Source organism: Nerophis ophidion, linkage group LG03, assembly GCF_033978795.1.
Source record: "Nerophis ophidion isolate RoL-2023_Sa linkage group LG03, RoL_Noph_v1.0, whole genome shotgun sequence".
Classification (NCBI taxonomy): Eukaryota; Metazoa; Chordata; class Actinopteri; order Syngnathiformes; family Syngnathidae; genus Nerophis; species Nerophis ophidion.
The window spans coordinates 47161513-47185521 of record NC_084613.1 but is presented as its reverse complement, the minus strand read 5'-3'; the positions used below and the strand labels follow the sequence as shown (position 1 = coordinate 47185521).

General features: G+C 39.0%; 2 protein-coding genes across 9 annotated transcripts in view; one reads left to right on the top strand and one right to left on the bottom strand.

The window, feature by feature from the left end:
- Positions 1-24009, top strand: part of dnajc17 (DnaJ (Hsp40) homolog, subfamily C, member 17) — a 94317-nt gene that overhangs the window by 44149 nt on the left and 26159 nt on the right. The gene's annotated exons all lie outside the window — the stretch shown is intronic.
- LOC133549702 (cdc42 effector protein 3) lies at positions 1270-5702 on the bottom strand. 2 transcript variants are annotated; one of them, XM_061895404.1, is made up of 2 exons: positions 5023-5702; positions 1270-3666 (listed from the first exon to the last, which is right to left on the bottom strand). In XM_061895404.1, the coding sequence occupies exon 2, from the start codon at positions 3535-3537 to the stop codon at positions 2908-2910; it is 630 nt and encodes a 209-aa protein (XP_061751388.1). In that variant the 5' UTR covers positions 3538-3666; positions 5023-5702; the 3' UTR covers positions 1270-2907. The 2 variants fall into 2 exon arrangements, with proteins under 2 accessions (XP_061751388.1, XP_061751387.1); XM_061895403.1 differs by lacking the exon at positions 5023-5702 and adding an exon at positions 4796-4944.

Sequence of the window (24009 nt, the reverse complement as noted above, 5' to 3'; positions counted from 1 at the left end):
TTTTCTACCACTTATTCCCTTTGTGGTCGCGGGGGGCGCTGGCGCCTATCTCAGCTACAATTGGGCGGAAGGCGGCGTACACCCTGGACAAGTCCCCCCTCATCGCAGGGCCAACAAAGCAAAATTTTAATCACATATATTTAATATTAAGAATGCAAAAAAATAACATCTATTTTAATGTCTCTCATAATGATTGTGAATAGGCAAAATTCCCAAAAAAGTGCAGTTGCTTTTTAACATCTCATGCTATTATTCTGTTTTTGTTTGATAAAGCAGGAGATTAAATAAAACAACAACAACAAAAGTATTATTAGAATGCACTCAATTTTATGTTTTTTTTAATTACCACATTTTCCAAAAAAACACAATTATACCCCAAACCTTTCTTGCATAAAATTAGGGATTAGTTCTGAATTCAGCTTCACTTTGTTTTGGAGTACATTCTACATATTGCAGACTGTCAATATATTACGGCCCTTAATAAACCAAAATTCTGGTTCAGAAAAAGGAATAACTGGTTCAGATTAGAGTTAATAATGAAATGTTTGCATTTTTTCATTAAACTTTAAATTATTTGGTGTGATTTTAGTATGGTCAAGATGTCAAAATGATTGTATTACAGCCTGTTTTTGTGACTATCGCACAAAGAAATATCTGTTTTAAATTGGTTTGGTTCTAACACTTCCTTGCCTGATAAAATATTCTGACATGACTTGAGAGACAGCTCAAACAATATCCCTTTCGCAAAAGGCCCATGTGTATGTGAAACACGGAAATATATTTAATTAGCATCGAGTTGTTCTGAGAAATGTGATCAGAGTAGAAGGACACATCCTTCATTTGCCAAAACAATATTTCTAGTGTTTCGTTAGTCCCTGACAAAAATCATAAATCAAAAGTGCTACACTGGAGGGAGATGACAGTGCTTTTGGTGTTCTGTGTGACAGCAAAGTTAGAGTTTTGGATGGAGAGAAGCAGCAACAGATGTGATTACTGGACTGCAAATATTGACCTTCTTTTCTCCCATCACTCATACGGCTTGTTGAGCTGTAGTTTGTGCCATTCCCCATCCTGGAAAAATAATGCAAGCGTACTAGAAGTTGTGCTTACTGCAGTAGCTTATTGGTACAACACTGATACCCTGCTTGACAGGCTTTTAGTCAGCGTGTTGAATTTCCATTAATGTAACAAACAGCTCTTTTACACAGCAATCTCATAAAATAGCAGTTCCAGTGGCGTAAAAGTAGATCAAGAATTCAAATACTCAAATAACAAGATATGATTTTTTATTTCAGTGCCATTCTTGTTGGATAGATGACTGCTTTTAACATAACAGGGCATTGGCGTTAAAGTCTGGTGGCAAACCAGGCCTTCATAGAGAAATGGCATCTCACATCCTAGTAAATAAAATTGTCAGGTCGACTTTGTCCCCAAATCTGGTGTCAGTGCCGTTTGTACAGAACAGCTGCATTGAGAAATGCTGAAAAAAGACCACTTTTACAGGCAATGGGAAAAGTGCTAAAGACTTATCTCTTTACTTGGCTTCCTTTTCAAAATCTTGGATAAGTCATAGCCACCAAAGACCACTGATGTAAGTGTTGACAACGGTAGTTCCACCACAAAACCATAAGCCTTGGATTTTGAATTATGCATTTGTTTACTTCTCCAAAAATGCAAAACAGTACATTTTTTTCATGTGTTTTCTGATTTAGAATAATAGCAATCAGGAACAATGACATGTAGTTTAAAATAGTGAATGATCCAAAACCAATATAGTGCAGACTCTCCCACAACATTGCTGTTTCAGTTGGACATGCATAGAGTTCTAAGCCAATTTCCTAGCAGCGGTACACTTGGTGGTTTGTACATATCTGTGTGGCACTTTGCTATGTGATCATTGTGGCTTTACCCCCCAGCCTTCCTTGAAAACGTCTAAGAAACTGACTGAGGCTTTATAGTCTCTTCTTCATTCCATTTGTGTCCACATTTGTATATGTGCTCTTCCCTTTTATATGTGGGCAAAAGTGTCTTTAGAATATGACATATAGTCATATATTTTTCACCTGATGGAGGTTTTTTTGGTCAAAAGGTTGTGTTTAAATCCTCATCATCTGCAGTTGTAACTAGTGTCTCTGGTTGTCTTCCCTCGACACCCCCTGCACATATAGAAGTATCACTTTACTATTTACCACTTTCCCTCTTGTGTGCCATTCACTATTACATTGGACTATGTTTGCAGCTAAGAAAACAGCTAGTGATATTTTTCCTCTTTTGAGGTCTTGGTTTGTAGCAAATCCTGCCACCACTGGGTATGGATGGATTTTATTGGAAACAGAGTTTAGTGTTTGTTTTCACTACATTGTTGGAAGTGAGAGATACAGGGCACCTTGGTGTACCTTTTAAGAGGGGCCTCTGAGATGTGTGCGGAGAAGAAATTGCCCTTTACACACAACAAATTGGCAAGCACGCTAAGAGCCAAGCCATCCCAGCTCGAGGACCTTGGATTCCAGTCACAGCTTTTCGTTTCTTAAATACTGCACTACTTAAGCCATAACAGCCGTCAAGTATTGTACAATGTGGTTTGGGGGTATACCAATAGCAATGAAAAAAAGGAAAGGTGAAAATGTATTATTCAAAGTTGAACATTCAATCACTAACTCATGTAGGAAAATTTGAAGCAAAATTCCATAAGATTAACACATCTATGGTGCGCCTTGTTGTTGTTGTGCAATTGTCTGCTAATTTATCAGTATTTCTTGTTCATTCACTTGCTTTTCCTTTAAGTTGCAAACTCTGATTTATAAAATGTATAACTCAATGAAAAGATAATGCTGATTAAAATGCATGGCTGGAGTTTGATCAGTCCCGTGTAATATTTTGTCCTTGTACTGCATCAAAACTTATTTATTATAGTATTTTGTCCATCACTTGTAGAACATCATCCAAGATGGAAGGACCCAGGTCGAGGCTAAAGGAAAAGCTATTGTCTTCCTCTTTCTGTTGCACTTCCAGGTTGTCACTGGTTACTGTGGAATTTCCATCCCTGTCCCTACTTAGGTTGTCCCATCCAGCGCTGCAGGACTGATTAGTCCCAATGTTCGTTTCTTTTTGGTACCGTTCTCCCATCTCTAAATTTCCTTCATCGCCTTCCTCTCCTCCCTCGCTGTCCAGCAGTGGCATAGAGCTGCATTTTTTCCTCTTCTGACCTGTATTTTCTTGGCGGCCCACAGACCAGTCCAGGCTCTCGGATCCCTCTGCTTCCATATTCAGACGTGGGGGCTTTGGTGGCGGAGAGCAGGCCAAGAAAAGGTTTTGCTCACTTAGGGAGCTTTGTAAAAGAAGATTGTGGCTCATTTTTAAAAAAGATAGGTCTCCAAAACTGTCTCTGTTGACGTCATTTCCAATATGTGAAATATGACGGAAATCAGCCAATGGTAGACTGATCATGTTGACCGAGAGCACCTCTCTGCGCTTTGATATTCTGCTTGACCAACGGCTGGAGGTTGGTTTTCTGTGTAAGGATGCTTTAAGTGGCATCTTGACAGTCTTTAATGAGGGTTTGAATGTTTTTATATATCTGATTAAGCTGATCTCAGATGTCCTTGAAGCCTTTTGTATGTATTCCTTTGTTCAGTATTTCACACTTAAATGGTAAATCATTGACATCTGCAACAAAAAAACAAAAGCATTAATTATAATGTGTACATTTGATATATTCTGCCGTTTACAGAATCATAAGCAGCCTGCTTTATATAACTGTTTGTCATCATGTAAGATTGGGCGGTATCAGTTGGCTCAGAGGTTTTTTTAGAGATTGCACCTGCTCCACTTAATTTGGGTTTAATGAAATTAATTATTTAGCAGCTGTGGGGTGTTGTAAGCATGCATTGAAGCTGAAATGTTTATATATTTACTTTTCGAATCAATGTTTTTCCTTTAAAAACAGGCAGTTTATCTTCCAGTGAAGACTTCCAGTTAGAGTATCAACACACATTAGTATCTTGCATGTTAGTGGAGATCCTGATTTTATATAGTGTTTTTTTCCGGCAATGTTAACTAAAATTTGGAACTCATTTTGCATGCTATTTTCAGTGTTACATTTTGTCATCTGGATGTTTCATTAATAATCTATAAATATATAATTAAAATATGGTTTCATTAATGAATAATTAAAACTATGAATGCATTTTGTAACTCTGCTGGTCGATTTATATTCAAATGAATCGTTTAGTTGCATTAACACAGCAACAGACTAAATGTTAAGAAATATTTATTGAATAAAAACCAACTTACAACACTGGCATGTAGATGAGATAATCATCTCAAGGTCTGTGTTTTACTGTCCCCTAAACAGCTTTGCCCACATTAGATCTGTGTTCGTGACTTGAAACACTCTCTTTGTAAATTTGTAAACCACTACAGCAAACAGGTTTTGTTGGCCCGTAAAGGTTTTATCGGCACTTTAGTAGCAGCAGGAGATTGGAGTGCACGGACACATCAGCATTCCGATCCCAACATGTCAGTTTGGCCAAGGAGGAAATTCAAGGCTTTAGCCATGAGTTTTTGTCCAGGCTTTAAATTAAAAAAGCCTATTAAAAAAATTGGCCAAGAAACACTTCAAATGATTTTGAAACACTGCCATAAATGCATAAAAATCGACCTTTGAGACGAGTAATCTAACCCTTAAATATTAACTAACATTCAATAGTAAATGATTAAAAGTGGATTATTTTCTTACAGGTGTCTTATAGATCTATAATTAACAATAGAACACAAAAAGATTTAAAGTTCTTACCTAAGTTGTTGAGCAAATACTGGATGTTTGACTTCTATGCTTGCATACTAGTGTCTGATGTGAAACTTCACTGTACCTATACACTGACAAACTCTTTTCTGACATGACAAGGCTTGTTCCAAGACCTCAGTGCACAATCTTTGGACACAAACCAATCTTGATGAAATGGGGTTTTCCTCAGTGACACAACACAGTTTTTGCATTGAGATTTTTAAAATGTCCTTTACCTTTTGATTTTCAGTCCATTTGAGCTTTTATCTTTTCTTCACTCGTCCATAGCTGTGCCAACATCTCTTTCACTGTGGATTTACACAGATGTAGTTGAAAATCTTTGGATGAGTGATGAACCAGGTTAGGTCAGAGTCCAAGCACATCAAAGTCTGCAGGTAAAAGCGTATTTGTTGCTTCACGATATGCTTATTCCATTGGATGTTTATTCCCAGCCATCAGATGATATAATCCAAATTGCGATGCGAGTTGGTCGTTTAGTCAGGAGTGTCAACGCAAGTCCTGTCGCATACTTGACGGCAGCTCTGTTTACCTGTTGAAGAGAGTGGGCGCAGCCTTGAAGCTGCTGATTAAGTTACTGATCCTGAGATAGCCAGAATTATACAACTGCTGCCCAGGGCATAGTGTGTTTAAGAGGGAAAGGGTGAGAGTAGTAGAATTTGTGTAGTGCAACAAATTGTTTTTGAGATTGTGCCATAGCGTGTGTGTGCCTTTGTAAAAAGCAGGAAGTCACAGTGAGTGAGCATAGAGGCCAGCTACGCAGAGAAAGGGGTTAACTTATCTCTAATCTCCATGTCATTGTCCCTCTGCTCTGCTGATTTCATGATTTCCTGACTGCTGTTGGCTTGTCTAAAGCCCCTATGCCATACCACTCTACAGCCCCTTCTGCCTGACTGGAGGCCTACAGCTTCTCTGTGTAATCCACAGTATTGCACATAGACATGCGTGTCCAGGCAGCAAGGGTTGCACAATAGAGATAAGAGCAAGAGATAACTGGTTACACTTACAATTCTCAAGTCTCTTGCCTTTGGAATGTTTTAGTGATACATGAATGGAATTGTACTTAAATAACAACCTAACCGTTGCCTTAATGACAGGGTAAACGCATTTGTTAAGTTTCTGGCAGAAACTGCAACTTTATTTTAAATACCTTTTCAACATTTGGCGGAAATGCCGGACAGTTCTGCAGACTTCATGGCTGGCTCGCATCGTGGTCACTCCGTGATCACGTACGACCGCCAGACACTTCTGGATATGGACATATCGGGCCGTTTTGGACTGATAGACGCGTGTTTGCTGGACGTGCTGACTAGCACGGGAGTGCTGCGGCGGCTACATCCAGCGGCCTGTGAAGCAGGGGAGTATAGTAGCAGCGGGGGCCGTCTACGGAGCAGACGCCAGCGGTGTGATCGGAAACGCGGATGCCGAGCGGGGCTAAAAACAAAGCAGAAGGCTAATCCCCACAGAACACCACTTCCCTCCATCCTGCAGCCGGATTTAAATAAAAGATGCGAGACTACTCGTCTGGGTAAGGAGTCAGTTAAATTAGAACAAGTTTTTTCTGCTTTGAGTGTTTCAGAGTTGGACATGTGTTTTACCGAGGTGGCTAACTATGATGCGTGCAGTTTATCAAAGCAACAAACAAACAATCGGAAAATCCCCGTTACTGAGGTGGCTAACCATGATGCGTGCAGTTTATCAAAGCAACAATCAAACAATCGGAAAATTCCCGTCGTATCAATTCCTAGATATGGTCGTAATTATACTAAATGCACTGGGCATAATAAACACAACATTATTAATATTGCTACTACGGATAATTTGATCAAAAATTCCCTAAAACAGCCGACTACCTATAATACAGGTTTTTTAAACATAAGATCATTGTCTCCCAAAACGTTGTTAGTTAATGATATTATCAGAGACAACAATCTTAACGTCATCGGTCTCAGCGAAACCTGGCTTAAACCAAACGACTTTTTTGCGCTAAATGAGGCATGTCCTCCTAACTTTACACATGCGCATATTGCCCGTCCGCTTAAAAGGGGTGGGGGGGTCGCACTAAAATACAACGAAAACTTTAACCTTAGTCCTAACATAAATAATAAATATAAATCGTTTGAGGTGCTTACTATGAGGTCTGTCACACCGCTCCCTCTACACCTGGCTGTTATCTACCACCCCCCAGGGCCCTATTTGGACTTTATCAATGCATTCTCAGAGTTCGTTGCTGATTTAGTGACACACGCCGATAATATAATCATAATGGGGGACTTTAATATCCATATGAATACCCCATCGGACCCACCGTGCGTAGCGCTCCAGACTATAATTGATAGCTGTGGTCTCACACAAATAATAAATGAACCCACGCATCGCAACGGTAATACGATAGACCTAGTGCTTGTCAGGAGTATCACCGTTTCCAAAGTTACGATACTCCCGTATACTAAAGTATTGTCCGATCATTACCTTATAAAATTCGAGGTTCAGACGCATGTTCGTCAAACTAATAATAATAATAACTGCTATAGCAGCCGCAACATTAATACGGCCACAACGACAACTCTTGCTGACCTACTGCCATCGGTAATGGCACCATTCCCAAAATATGTGGGCTCTATTGATAACCTTACTAACAACTTTAACGACGCCCTGCGCGAAACCATTGATAACATAGCACCGCTAAAGTTAAAAAAGGCTCCAAAAAGCGCACCCCGTGGTTTACAAAAGAAACTAGAGCTCAGAAATGATTATGCAGAAAGCTGGAACGCAAATGGCGCACGACTAAACTTGAGGTGCACCATCAAGCATGGAGTGATGGTTTAATAACTTATAAACGCATGCTTACCTTAACTAAAGCTAAATATTACTCAAATCTCATCCACCGTAATAAAAACGATCCTAAATTTTTGTTTAGTACGGTAGCATCGCTAACCCAACAAGGGACTCCTTCCAGTAGCTCCACCCACTCAGCTGATGACTTTATGCAATTCTTTAGTAAGAAAATTGAAGTCATTAGAAAGGAGATTAAAGACAATGCGTCCCAGCTACAACGGGGTTCTATTAACACTGACACGATTGTATATACGGCGGATACTGCCCTCCAAAATAGTTTCTCTCGTTTTGAGGAAATAACATTAGAGGAATTGTTACAACGTGTAAATGGAATAAAACAAACAACATGTTTACTTGACCCTATTCCTGGGAAACTGATCAAGGAGCTCTTTGTATTATTAGGTCCATCAGTGCTAAATATTATTAACTTATCACTTTCCTCGGGCACTGTTCCCCTAGCATTCAAAAAAGCGGTTATTCATCCTCTTCTTAAAAGACCTAACCTCGATCCTGACCTCATGGTAAACTACCGACCGGTGTCTCACCTTCCCTTTATTTCAAAAATCCTCGAAAAAATTGTTGCGGAGCAGTTAAATGAACACTTAGCGTCTAACAATCTATGTGAAACCTTTCAATCCGGTTTCAGGGCAAATCACTCCACGGAGACAGCCCTCGCAAAAATGACTGATGATCTATTGCTAACGATGGATTCTGATGCGTCTATGTTGCTGCTCCTCGATCTTAGCGCTGCTTTCGATACTGTTGATCATAATATTTTATTAGAACGTATCAAAACACAAATTGGTATGTCAGACTTAGCCCTGTCTTGGTTTAACTCTTATCTTACTGATAGGATGCAGTGTGTCTCCCATAACAATGTGACCTCGGACTACGTTAAGGTAACGTGTGGAGTTCCCCAGGGTTCGGTCCTTGGCCCTGCACTCTTCAGCATCTACATGCTGCCGCTAGGTGACATCATACGCAAATACGGTGTTAGCTTTCACTGTTATGCTGATGACACCCAACTCTACATGCCCCTAAAGCTGACCAACACGCCGGATTGTAGTCAGCTGGAGGCGTGTCTTAATGAAATTAAACAACGGATGTCCGCTAACTTTTTGCAACTCAACGCCAAAAAAACGGAAATGCTGATTATCGGTCCTGCTATACATCGAACTCTATTTAATAATAGAACTCTAACATTTGACAACCAAACAATTAAACAAGGCGACACGGTAAAGAATCTGGGTATTATCTTCGACCCAACTCTCTCCTTTGAGGCACACATTAAAAGCGTTACTAAAACGGCCTTCTTTCTTCTCCGTAATATCGCTAAAATTCGCTCCATTCTGTCCACTAAAGACGCTGAGATCATTATCCATGCGTTTGTTACATCTCGCCTCGATTACTGTAACATATTATTTTCGGGTCTCCCCATGTCTAGCATTAAAAGATTACAGTTGGTACAAAATGCGGCTGCTAGACTTTTGACAAGAACAAAAAAGTTTGATCACATTACGCCTGCACTGGCTTCCTGTGCACTTAAGATGTGACTTTAAGGTTTTACTACTTACGTATAAAATACTACACGGTCTAGCTCCATCCTATCTTGCCGATTGTATTGTACCATATGTCCCGGCAAGAAATCTGCGTTCAAAGGACTCCGGCTTATTAGTGATTCCCAAAGCCCAAAAAAAGTCTGCGGGCTATAGAGCTTTTTCATTTCGGGCTCCAGTACTCTGGAATGCCCTCCCGGTAACAGTTCGAGATGCCACCTCAGTAGAAGCATTTAAGTCTCACCTTAAAACTCATTTGTATACTCTAGCCTTTAAATAGACTCCCTTTTTAGACCAGTTGATCTGCCGTTTCTTTTCTTTTTCTTCTATGTCCCACTCTCCTTTGTGGAGGGGGTCTGGTCCGATCCGGTGGCCATGTACTGCTTGCCTGTGTATCGGCTGGGGACATCTCTGCGCTGCTGATCCGCCTCCGCTTGGGATGTTTTCCTGCTGGCTCCGCTGTGAACGGGACTCTCGCTGCTGTGTTGGATCCGCTTTGGACTGGACTCTCGCGACTGTGTTGGATCCATTATGGATCAAACTTTCACAGTATCATGTGAGACCCGCTCGACATCCATTGCTTTCCTCTTCTCCAAGGTTCTCATAGTCATCATTGTCACCGACGTCCCACTGGGTCATTATTGTCACCGACGTCCCACTGGGTGTGAGTTTTCCTTGCCCTTATGTGGGCCTACCGAGGATGTCATAGAGGTTTGTGCAGCCCTTTGAGACACTAGTGATTTAGGGCTATATAAGTAAACATTGATTGATTGATTGATTGATTGATTCAACTGCTTTTTTAGTTCTGTTTTTATTCTATTGATTGATTTGAACTTACGACATGCCTATGATATTAAGATATTGTTTATAAAACAATGAACTTTTTCATACTCTGTCCTGTTCACAAAATTTAAGCATACATGGTGCAAAAGAGACTGATAAATGGTATCTTTCACATTGATCTAATAAATAACAGGCGTTGCCGCATGAACCCCTCTTGGTCTCTCGTTACTTGCTCTGATGCCAGAACCCCAGATATAATTACTCACACAATTGAAACTATCATAACATTTACTCGAGAGTGAAACAGAACATATATGAAGCCCTCCCAATCAACCTATAACCACACATTTTGTTTTCATGCTCTCATTTACAATCAGGCTGAAGAGCTAGTGATATTTGAAGTATTTGGGAATGAGATCACATGACCCCCATCTGACCATGGATGGGTTTCGTCTCTTAGGTTTGCTGTCATGCTATATAGCTTCTGGCCAAAGCCTTTAGCCTTGCCTGGATTTCTGCATAAGCCTCCTTACCATAGCGGTCAATGTGGTTGATGCAGCTATTTTGAGTCTGAAATCTGGGATGCTGCGTATTTTCGTTGTCACAGGACTAAAACTGTTTGCAGATATTGCTTTGACTGGTTCAAGTAGCCCAAACTGAGGCCTTGCTGTATTTTATTTTGGCTCATTTGTGTGTTTTCCTCTTTCTTCTGTATGGATTTAAATTTTTGTTGTTCTTTCACCTGAGAAACACAGTTTATTGGCAACAAACAGGTTGGTACACTGTTTTGTCTGTGATACCTTCCATGAATTACTCCAATGTATGGTAAACTGATGTTTAGATAAACAACTTCCACTTCTTAAAACTGAAACTTTGTTGTTTACTTCTAAAACATTGTTCCTTAGTATTTATCCTATGCAATCTCATTTCATGGAATTAGATGAGAAACAACCCAGTAAGCATTTGTCATCAACGCCTGTCTGCTGTGTGATGACTCAAAGTGGATATGATGTTTGTCAACGCTCCAAATAAAACTCCACAAGAGGCCGTACAAACACTGTGGCAAAATGGTCACATGAAAAACTACTCAAACATTCCGGTGTGACCTAACTGAACCTCCGGGTGAGACTCAACAATGCGAGACAAAGCTAACAGTTGCTTCTAATCATCTTTGTGAAGTCGGGTGAGGGCTGCCATAGTGAGAAAATGAATGGGCTTTATAATGAATGGTGAGGCAACACAAATACTACTGATGTATGTTGATAATGTTTAAAGACAAACTTTACAAAGAAAACATAACTTCTAAAATAAAAGAAACTCTTCTCTTGGTTGGTGCCTAATTAACTGTTACAAAGAGGGTACCTTAGAATCACACGATGGAAAATGAGCTGTTTTAGCGATGCACAGCAATTACATTAAAAGCTAGAACTATACCCTACATTTTGTTAGAAATTGCATCAGCAAGTATTCAACCATATATATACGAGCTCGAGACTGTCTTGCAGTGAAAGGAAGTATAAGACACCTTCCGAAGTATAAAACACCTTCCAACAAGGCTTGAAATTAAGCATCTCAAGGGTTTGTTTTTTTAGCTTTTTCTTTCAATACCACTCCGTTCATAAAGCTATACGTATACAGGTTATGTGTTATGTCTGCCTCAGAGTAGTTTATCCATGCACTTTTAAAGATGAAGCTCAAAGATTGTGTAGTGATGTGTGCCGGTTAATATAACCAATAACAGAGCATTTTTGGTCATCGGTTCATACCGTGGACATATTTTTGTTTAGATTACAATTGCTGCTTTGTTAAATAAAAGCAGCAGACTCGCGCAGAGGTCTCCCAGGAAACCATTACCATGTATAAAAATATCTGCTGACATCACAATTAAAAAAATACGTCACAATTGTTTAAAATTCCTACCGGCTCATCTGGAACAAGGCACAGTTGTTTTACTAATATTTGTGTTAAGCCTTCATGGTTTAAATTAACATTTTGGGATTTATAGAGATCATTTTTTAAAAGTAGGTGCCAACAGTTAAGAAAAGTGGGTTTTGCATATTATGACCCCTTAAAGACAAAATCTGCAATGGACAACACAAAACTCTGCATCCGTCTTATTTATCACAACCCAATGCATTTTTCTAAACTAGTAGATTTTATGTAGAAAGTATTAGAACTTTTTAAAATCTTAGATAATGTAGCACATTCGTATAGATTACTCTAGCAAGTACATGCAGAAATGACTTTTTGACGTAGTTAAAATTACAGAAGATGCCTCAATAATTCTGGATTAAAAAAAAAGGTTATATCGCATGATCAGATTTTGATAACATTTCCCATTAGCACTATTAGATATGTATTCACCCAGTATACCTTTTATCCAATAGTTTTATATTGGGTGCCTTCTGTTAAAACGGATAAAATTGTAACTTAATTTCTTTTGGCCACTGGCGATCGCTATGATTTGAGTCTATACAAATTTGATATCAAATTAATGTCAAACGTTCAACAAACATAATAAACCAGGATTCCAAGTATAAGCATATATACAACCAAAAATGTAGCGGCGGCGGCGATGATCAAGAAGAACGCGGAGTTGGAATATAATTACAACACTTTATGTACATATTTATTTACAGATATGAACAATTAGTTATTCACTGAAATATATTTATTAATTGAGCCCGATCACAGTTGAAATCTTGAATTGAAATGAAGGGCCTTTAATGGCTAAAACATTAACCTGGAGAACATTTTAACAGCTGGTTGGCTGTTATGACTAAAAAATGTATCCCGATATAAGTGTTTCATATCAGTCGATATCGATAATTATTTAAAAAAAAAAAAAAAACTATTCTAAATAAAGACCAGGAGAAAAAAGGCTGAATTTAAATACTTTTATTTTAAATATAACCTCTGATCTTTAGAACGAGGTCAGCATTATGAAAAACAGTCAAATAAATGAAAATACTGGTCGATGTGCAAATAATGACATTAAATAAATGCATAATCCAGTGGTTCTCAAACTTTTTTTGTCATCCCCCACCTTGGACAAGGGGGAGTTTTCAAGCCCCACCTGCCCCCATGGCCCCTACAGATCGCTAATGCCAAGCTTAACATTTTCAAATTTATTGAATATCAAGTAACATCAAGTTGTATACACTCAAACTCAATAACATAAAATAATATCAAGTTCAGTAATAAATAAAATAACTGTGCAGCTGTGGTATAACTTGCATCAAGTTTAATAATAAATAAAATAACTTGCGTCAAGTTCAATAATAAATAAAACAGAAGTGTTATAACTTGCATCAAGTTCAATAATAAATCAAACAAAAGTGTTATAACTTGCATCAAGTTCAATAATAAATCAAATAACTTGCGTCAAGTTCAATAATAAATAAATTAAAAGAGCCACCTCATTGAGTTCGGGGCTGAGCTGCCTTGACTCGAGTGCTTCCCGGTGAATGACGCCGTGTGTCCAATGCGCATTTGGCGCAACCCTCTTTATTAGAGCCTGCTGCCCGTTTCTTGACCCTGCCATGGTCTGTGCGCCATCAGAGCAAAAGCCCACACAGTTTTCCCATTTAAGGTCGTGTTCTTTGAGGAAACTGTCCATTATCTTGGACAGCTCATCAGCAGTGGCTCTTTTTGTTATTTATTTGCAAAACAGTAAATCCTCGCACAGTGATTTGCCATTCACAAAGCGGACGTATGCGATGAACAGGCAGTCTTTATTGCTGTCAGTAGCTTCGTCCAGTTGTAAAGCAAAATGACTTTATTTTAATTTGTCTACGACAGGGGTCGGCAACCTTTACCACTCAAAGAGCCATTTTGACCCGTTTCACAAATTCAAGAAAACAATGGGAGCCACAAAATTATTTTGAAATTTAAAATGGCACTGTCTAATCCCCCTCTGATCCCGAAAATGTCCCTCTCTGTCTTCCTTTTTTTCCTCTTTCTATCCATTGCTGCTCCAGCCCGGCTGCACAAAATGATAATATAAATAAATTTAATAAAGTCAAATTTAAATACGGCAACAAGAGAAGTATCCTACACTTCTCTTCTGTAAAGTAAATGTGAACAGCCGATATGGGCATCTACATCAACTATATGATTTGTCTGAGAAGCTGGACAGGACAAAAAAATTAAAGTATAAAATCAAATAAAATAAAAATAAAAAAATGAAATAACACTGCATATAAAGTTTTCTTTTTGCTTTGTGCTATGTACAAACAAACTATGATGGGTTACGTTTATGAAATCAACGAACGACTGCAGAAATCAGCAGAGCAGAGGGACAATCATTCAAGTTTATTTCACAGAAAAATAGCACAGTAGACTTGTCTTGTTAATCAGTGTGACTTTGACTAAAATAATCTTGTTTTGTCGCCAGAAAAATGGCTACAGCTAAAGCATCTGGTTTTGTTTCCAGAAAAAAATAGTAATATTTCTGTATTTGTTTTCAGAAAGATGGCTGAAAATATCGGGTTTTGTTGCCCCATTTAGATTTAAAAAAAATATATTTCCATGTCTGTCCTGAGTCCTCCTCCAACTTGTTAGTCGGTTTGCCTTTTGCTAAAATACTCACTAATAGTCACTAGAAAAATGGCTAAAAATATCTGGTTTTGTTTCCACAATTAGATTTTTTTCTCCCTAAACTTTTTTTTTTTCATGCAAACATCTGACTGCGACTCTGAAAATGACACACAATCCACTTTTATGTCGCGACCCACCAGTTGGGAACCACTGGTCAACTGTATAACAGTTACTGTAATATTTCCATGTCTGTCCAGAGTGATTGACCACTTTGCAAAAATGAAAACGAGACGTTAGTTTACCTCTCAGAAAATTATTCCCTGAACAGACACTCAACAGTTGTTCATTTATTCTACTACTGTGGCGTTATTGTTTTGTGTATATTTTATAGTTTTGTGTATCTGAAATAGGGATTAGCCACATTGCCATAAATGGAAATTAAATAATATAAAAGTACCCAGAGATGTAGAGGTGCTTTATTTTTTGTTTTACTTTTGTAGATGTTAAATTTGCAGATGATTACTGCGATATATATTTCAAAAAGATTCATTGCTCTTCCTTTTTGCTTTTACCAGTAGCAATTTAGAAGTCTGGAGTAAAAAAGTGCACGAGTAAGTCAAATGCATTAGTTAATTTCAGGTGGTTAATCAAAGATCCATACAACATAGTCTGATATGATTTCATAGTTTAAAGCACTATTTATGTATTTTTATGATAAATAAGTGCTAAAAATGTTTTTGCTTGCGTGCTTTGCACGCTCACATGAATTATTTGTGCCCCATGTGTGCCCCAGTACAGTATTAGGTCTAGTGACGCCCCTGTTTGTATCACTCCTCGTCGTCAGCTAGCCTTTGTTGCTTTTTTAATTTTTTTTTTCCTGTTAGCATTTTCCAGATTGCCTTGCGATTCAGGCTCGGCCGTGATAGGTCAAGAGGTCAAAGCCCTTCCACTGCTTACACCCCCCAGAATACCGGCCTTTCTTTCTATTTTTTTCTAACAGAACTCAGTGAAATTATCGAACGTTCTATCGACCCATTTTCTATTGATATTGATCACATATCTATCGCGATATATATTGTTATTGTTTTATCGCCCAGCCCTAGTAACAGGTGACTGTTACTGCGTGCGTCTGCCCCGGTCCCGAAAATAAAAATTAAGAAAATCCGAGTCGGTGCTGCACACTGCACAGGTTCGGACCACTTTTGAACTTGTTTGCCAAGATTCGGTCGGTCCGTTATTCCTTTACTTTGTTGTCTTCTTCTTCTGACCCACCAGTTGAATTAAGTGCAATTGGCGGTGTTACAATGCATAGCGCCACCTACTGCACCGGAGTTGTAACTACAAGCTCCATTCACAGACAAGAGTCCCATTGCTTTTATGAGCGGTCGAGCGAGTCAAAAGCCGAAAAATCTTTTTGTGGCGGCCATAATTATTTCGTGGCGGGCCGCCACAAATAAATCAATGTGTGGGAAACCCAGCTATTAAAATACAATCGTAACAATGCTGGTGTTTTAGGTGGCTGATAAGGTTTGATGTGTTGAAACTTAATGTTTTTTCTCTGTCCTCAATGTTTGCCGAACATTTGATTTAAACCGCATGCGAGAAGTCTTTTACTGAAATTGTAAAGGCCAACACAATTGACACCATGGTTGTTTGCGGTATGAGCTCGGGGAAAGTTTTTACCAAAGGTTTACAGCATGCACGTAGAACAAAGGGAGTGCTAAATCTGCTCACCATAACCCACCTGCAGCACAGTACAAGTAATCATTGGATAGTTTTTCAATTTTATTTTATTTTAATCGGTCATCTGAGCTTTTTTTTTTCAAGTTATTAGTTTTATAGGTGTAATATTATACATTGATTTCTCATATTGGCTCGATACTTTTTGGTTCGATGTTAATTTTCCACCATAGAGTAAATGCCTGGACAGTTTTTCCTGTCTATTTTGACCTTTCAACAAGAGGTCCTAATGAAATAATTTTAGCTTTTGCCACATTCATCCAGACTGTATATCTGATTGAGATTTTAAATCATACTAAATAAAGTACAAAATTCATTATACATGTCAGAAATGGACCCTTATTGTGCATTTCATGTACTGTGCATTATTGTGTGGGTCACTACATTTTTGCAGTAACTGTGGAACGTCATTATAGGCTGAGATGTCCAGTTGTATCACTTGGCATGAAATCATTAGTAATCATTAAATCATGATATTTAGACTAACAGCAGAGATTTCAACTAAACCGCATGCGGTGTGAATGCATTCCGCTACTTTTTCTGCACATTAAACCGCGTGAGAAGCCATGTTTGGCATTACAGAATAAACAGTCACTACTTGTTTGTTTATTTGGACATTTCATTCCATCTTTTCTTTCCTTTGCATATAACGCCTGACCTCTTTTTCACATCTCCAAGGTTGAGAGTGCATTATTGCCAGTCTCACGGCTGCGATTGCGTTAGTAGGAAATCTGTTGCAATCAGAGAGCTTTTCCCACAAGGCTAGGATGTGAAAGACATAATTTTGCTTTTGTAGCAATGTATTGTTGGATATTAAAGAAGCCAAACCCTTACAACTTGCTATTCTGGGATCCTTGAGCCCATCCATCATACAGAGAAATGCTAGGGCACCAGGAGTTCAGGCCTCTGCTGCCATTTCTCCTTTTACTGTTTATTTCCTTTGCTTTAACAGTTTCCAAACAGCTCTTTCCAAAGCCTTCCCTTCTGTTCAATACTGTGACGGCATGCATACAGGTCTGCATGTATGCGTCGCCCTTTACTGTTCTCATCGTTACAAAACTGGCCGTCCACACGCAACATTAATTACCAGTGCTAGGTTGCTCTTGCCTTCTGGACATTTTTTGTTACAGCTGTGACGGGATTATTTAGACATGACTAATAAGATGTCTCTTGATTCCAAGTATGTCACTATACATTGTGCATCACACATTTAAAACATCTGCTTTGTACAACTTCCTTCCTATAACTGACCTGCAGTTTGTATTTACTGAGACCTTGTCTGCAGAATATGACTGTCTTTTGCTGCCCTATCAAAGGCACTTGTGTTGCTGGAATTCTACTCAGAAACCAGATGTTCTCAGATGTGCATGTAAATGGTTAAATGCAGGACGTAGTTTTAAGTCTTAATCTCTATGTAGTTTGTTCTTTACTAACAAAAACACTGTAATTGACCAGACCTTTGGTGTTTTATGTCTGCCGAGTTTCGGAATGAGTAATGTTGCATATGCATTACCATTGCCTATACCTGTTTAATTTAACTGCGTTTTATATGTGCAAAGTCTCTAAAGTTTCACCTCCTGTATGTTATTCAATCCATAGCACAGTGGGACAGTTGTAGAAAACAAACACACACGCCACTAGATAATCAATCAATCAATCAATCAATCAATCAATCAATGTTTACTTATATAGCCCTAAATCACTAGTGTCTCAAAGGGCTGCACAAACCACTACGACATCCTCGGTAGGCCCACATAAGGGCAAGGAAAACTCACACCCAGTGGGACATCGGTGACAATAATGACCCAGTGGGACGTCGGTGACAATGATGACTATGAGAACCTTGGAGAGGAGGAAAGCAATGGATGTCGAGCGGGTCTAACATGATACTGTGAATGTTCAATCCATAATGGATCCAACACAGTCGCGAGAGTCCAGTCCAAAGCGGATCCAACATAAATTCCTTGATTAAATTCACCCAAATGTATTAGGCAAATAAGTTTCTCTTTGTCATTTTAGTCAGCCGTTTTTTCTCTTGGCAACTATGCCTGTGAAATGTGTTCTTGGCTCAGTGAATATTGAGCCTCAAGTATCTAATGAGTAATCTATTGCCAAATAAAACATGACTACCTCTCTGGATGCAGGATTAGGATACAACTATTTTTTTATCATTTATCTAGAGTGCTTGACTACAAAGTCTTTTTCCACTTAATTTAATTTGAGATGATCCATTAGGAAAAACTATGCACATGGCCCTTTATGTTTGACGCCTTGCTCATAATACATTAATTGTCTTCTTTACATCAAGTCTGTTGTTTTCCAGGATTAAAAGACTTAAGAATTGTTCAAACCCAATCCGTTTGGGGACACTGTTTGACCTGCCATTTGTTTTGATTTGAAAACATATTTTGTATCAAGAATCATGGAAAAAGTAATAATCACAAAACCTCTATGAACCGTATGGACAATGGTAACATTTGAACATGTATACAATCAGAAAAAAATACTAATGTTAAAGATAAACTGTCAAAAAAAAACCAAAAACATTGCCCTAACTTGTCTTAACATGCTTTTAATGATGCTGCCGTGAATCATTTAAAAAATATCCTTTTTTTTTTTTTATAGACTTGTGCTAATTAAAAGTGTTGCCGAAATGCTTGTGCAGCGACAACGTTTAGAATAGTTTTCCAATTTTTTCCCATTTCGGGGAAAAACAGTTATAAAATCTGATCACATTTTTACTTTTCTGTTGAATTACACCAGGGGTGCGCAAGCTTTTGGTCTCTTATGGAGAATGTGTCAATGGGCCGTAGGTTTCAGACAGCAATTTTAAGCATACAGTAGCACAATGAGTGAGAAGTTTAGCCATATATTGTAATGATCCGTGGTCCGGATCAATTTTTGTGTTTTCTGTTAGTTTTGGACTCCTTTAGTTCCTTTTTGTGCACTTCTGAGTTTGTTTTGGTTGCCATGGTTTCTCATTATATTCACCTGTCTTTGATTAGTGTTCGCCCGCTCACCTCCTACGAGAGCTCCAAAGTGGTCTGGCTCAGGGTGGAGGACAGAGTAAAACAACTTCCACTGAGCCTCGTCTATAAAATCCGCTTCACCTCCCTGATACCGAAGTACATGTCAAACTACTTCCATAACGTAAATGACCGCCATAACCACAACACCAGGGGGAGCTCCACAAACCACGTTAAACCCAGATTCCGATCCAACAAAGGTCTTAACTCATTCTCTTTCTATGCCACATCAATGTGGAATGCACTCCCAACAGGTGTAAAAGTAAGTGCATCTCTAAATTCCTTCAAAACCGCTCCAAAACAACACCTCTCTGCAACTTCAACCCTTTACCAATACCCTCCTCCATTTACATCCCATCTCCCTGGACTATAAATAACCCAATGTAAATAATCAAATGTACTTCTAATGTATTTACTAGCTCTTATGCTATCTGAACTCACTATGTTCTCTGCTGGCTGTACATATCCTACTGTAAGACCTACACTGTTTCAATGTCCTTTTTCTCTGTTGATGCAATTGTTGATGACTGAAGTACTGATATCAACCAAAGCTCCTCATCCCACCCCCCGGATTGTAAATAATGTAAATAATTCAATGTTTATACTATGATGATTAACCTGTGTGATGACTGTATTATGCTGATAGTATATATTTGTACCATGAATTGATTAACGTGGACCCCGACTTAAACAAGTTGAAAAACTTATTCCGGTGTTACCATTTAGTGGTCAGTTGTACGAAATATGTACTGAACTGTGCAATTTACTAATAAAAGTATCAATCAATCAATCAAAGCACGAATCAGAGGCATTATTTAAGCCTGCATTTGCCGGTCACTTGGCCTGGCGTCATTGCTTGCTGTATGCAACAGTCACGTAGGTTCATGTCTTGTTTTGAGTTTATGCTAAGTGTTTGCTACATGCAACCTGTCAACGTAGGTTCCTTGTTCATAGTCTATGCTAAGTGTTAGCTTTAGCTCCAAGTGTGATCAGCACGTTCTGCTTTCGCCTTGTGCTCCGTTTTTTTAACTACTTTGAGTTTTGAGAATTAAATCATGTTTTTACATGCACACCTTGTCTGGAGTAGTCCGTCTGCATTCCTGGGAGAACGACCCCGCAGTAAACTTCAAAAACCCTGTCATGACATATATAAGTTAATAATCAATCGTCACATTCGAAAGATGTGAATTAGTTAGCGTTGCCAACTGGCCATTACTGATTGTTAGCTTGAAAGAGATCAGTATGAATATATATTAAAGTTGGGAAACCTTCGTTTGGCGGTCAAACAAAATTACTCAGCGGACCAAATGTGGCCCGCAGGCCCTACTTTGGACATTGCAGAACTAGATTTTAGAGACACACAGTATGTTTAATTAATTTTTGGATACATTTAGATACTGTTACAGCTTTTTGTTGGAATATCACCCACTACAGTAGTTTAGTACAACTAGAAGGACTTAAATCCCTGTAGTTTAAGATATTTTACATATTTTCCATACTTTTTGTTGCCTAAGTATTCTGCTGTTTTGTTTTCTCAGCCCAATTACGGCGTTGTTCACTAAGTGGCACTCACACGAGTATATATTCACACATAACACATACACAATTTAGTAATGTGCAGTTTATCTGAAAAACTTGTGCCGAGGGAGCAGACTGGCCACCTGCACTGTGAGCTGCCTCCTGCTGTGTCTGAGAGGTAGTGTCAGACTGCGTGTTTGTGTTTGCACACTCTGATTCATAGTATTGGAGGGTTTCATGATTTCATTACTGGCCTTGGGTCAGCCCGGGGTGTGCTGTTTTGAGGCCTTGCCAAGTGCTGATGTCACAGGGCTAATCCTTAGCTGGTTTCTATGTGTGCTTTTGCATTTTACTACCATTCTGCTTTCTGCGGTGGCCTTGTACCCACCTCACTTGACTTTGCACAGGGTTACCTTGTTTGTGTTTTGTGATCTCCTACTCACGCTGTGGTCCGGCATTATTACTACATGCGGATGTATGTAATATATGCACACAGCAAACATTGAGTTTACAGGGTGATGCACTAGCTAAACAAGCTCATTGTTAATTTGCACATTGGGCAAGGAAACATGCCTCATTACAAGAAATGTGTCACACGGCCTAGTAAACAACCAAAGTATATACTGTAGCTTGCAACGTCTTCTGACTTGCACCTCACAATCCTGACCATTAGAAGGCGTGGTAAAATTGAACTACCACTGCTAAACGGGACGGAGCATTTCCACCAGCTTGCTTGTATTCTATCTTGTGTCCTGTTTAATTTGAGGATGCAAGAAAGATTTATTTTATCTAATGGCGTTTGCGTGATATTTCATAGTTATGTGTCAGACAAGGGCTTGAGCTCACATTACTGGAATGATAATAGCAGCTTTCCTCAATCCAGGGGCCGCATGGTGAGGGGAGAAGGGAGGAACTTCCCCTCACTGTCTTTCTCCTTTTCCTCAACACTTACCCTCTTTCTCAGCACATGGATGTTGGAGTCCCTTGATGCTTTCCAGATGCCTTAGTTCTGTGAGTGCATTGACCAAACCTACATCTCTTCTTCAGATCACTTGTACTCTCTCTCCAGACCTTCATGCACAGGCTCACTTGATCTCTCCTGCAGTACAATGTCTTGTTAAAGAGACACTTCCTTGGCCCCACAGACTATCTGGATATGATCATGTAAAACAATGGCTTTCTCCGAGGATATTTGGCCTCAGAAATTGAAAACAACATAGTCAATTATGCACGTAGTCACAGTAATTACATCCTTTTAAAAGCATCTTCCGTTGTATGGTCCTTTTTTGCGTGCCATGTTGTGTGTGCTGCCCTGTGTGTGGCATCTGTGACCGCACGCACATTGTGTGCATATTGCGTCTGGCCTGCGTTACAGTCTTCTTGATTAGCCATTAGCCAGTGGCCTCCATCGCCGATTCCCCTGCTTCTAGCAGAATCTCTTGGCCATGCAGGTCTAAGCCCAAGGCCCGCAAAGCAATCAGGCATTGACTGTAAGAAGTCGGGCCACTGCCAGGGCTAATTCGGGCCCCGATTTTTAAAATATAATGACCTCCGGCAATAGAATTACCCTGTCACACTTGCTCTGCAGCCTGGTGCCATTTAGATGTTCACCCTTTCTGCAGTCATGGTAATGATGCTGCGATTAAAGCTTCCAGAACAGTTGTGAAATCAAACATACAGTGGATGTTAGCTTTATTGCTAAATTGAATCCAAGGGACATTTGTCAGTACAGTGAGATTCTGAATTTGTAAGCTCAATTTTTTCTACGACCGAGCTTGTAACTCCAAACACCTGTATCTCGAATCTTAATTTCCACGCCCATTGAAATTAATCAAAGTAAATTTTTACCATGCTAGGCTCTTCATAACACCACAATTTCCACATGTAAGATAAAAAAATATACTTTTAGGTAAGAAATATTGTGTAAAAAAACAATAGGACTCAAAAGGGCACATGATTTTGCAAAGCATTGTGGGGGCTGTACTCAACCAGTGGTATTGTGCAACAAACTACATTAAAAATGGACCTTACGAAAGAAAAAAAGGAAGGGACTGTACCAAAACAAACTGAACCTTGTTCCAAAGGCTTGCCACCTTAAAAATAAGTACAATTGGTGGCATTGATCCATATGAACATGTCAAATAGACAGGATTGGAGCAAGCTGCCGAACGTGTCCTGTATTTTGATCATCAATTGAGTTAGTTTTTATACAGAAGAATCATCACAGACAAACTAACTGTAGGTATGTGCAAAACCTTGGAGTTTTACATTAGAAAGAGAAGACGGTCATCCTTTCAGAGGTAAGTCAACCGAACTTTGTTTCAAACTAAATATATTCTTTTTTTTTCAAAATTATTTTTAACATTTGTTGGAGTTTGTTCGACATATACTATCAACAGTGATACAACACACATCAAACGTTTTTTCTCTCCCCAAACAAGTCGCCCACACCAAAAAATAAAGCATCAGTCAAATAAGTATAGGCAAATATTGACATTAAGCCACAGACAACTGCACTCCTGAATATCTATAACACGGTGCATCAATACAAAAAGCAGACAAAAAGCTCCTCAATGATCTACATTTCAGTTACTTTTCAATTGGGGTAAAATTTGGATCAGTTTCTTTTACATATTTTAGAAAACCAACCCACACTTCCTGAAACTTCACAGAACAGCCATTCAGTGTCAGCCTAATCTTCTCCAGTTTGAGAAATAAAAATATATTTAAACCAGCAGGTTTTTTAAGGAAACGCTGTTGCCCTCCAATTTTAACACAATGAGTCTTCTAGCCAATAAAGTAGTTCATCCTACAAGGTTATTTTTGCATTTACTGAGAGAAGATGACAGAGGGCTACCCCAAATAGTCCGTTTAGAGGATTCGGTTCGAGCTTTTCGCCAAATACATAGTATTAAAAAACTTCAGCCCAATACCTGCACAGGGAAGGGCAAAGCTAAAACATTTACAGTATTTCCTTGAATTGCCGCAGGGCATATAGTATGCGCCTGCCTTGAATTACTGCCGGGTCAAACTCGCTTCCCCAAAAAATTAGCGCATCCTTGGTATTACCGCCTGGTCAAACTCGTGACGTCACGAGTGACACTTCCCCTGTCATCATTTTCAAAATAGGGGAGGCTGATTTCAATACAGGTAATTTGAAATCGCATAAAGGGAATAAGATTAAGAGCTATTAAGTAGGATTTAA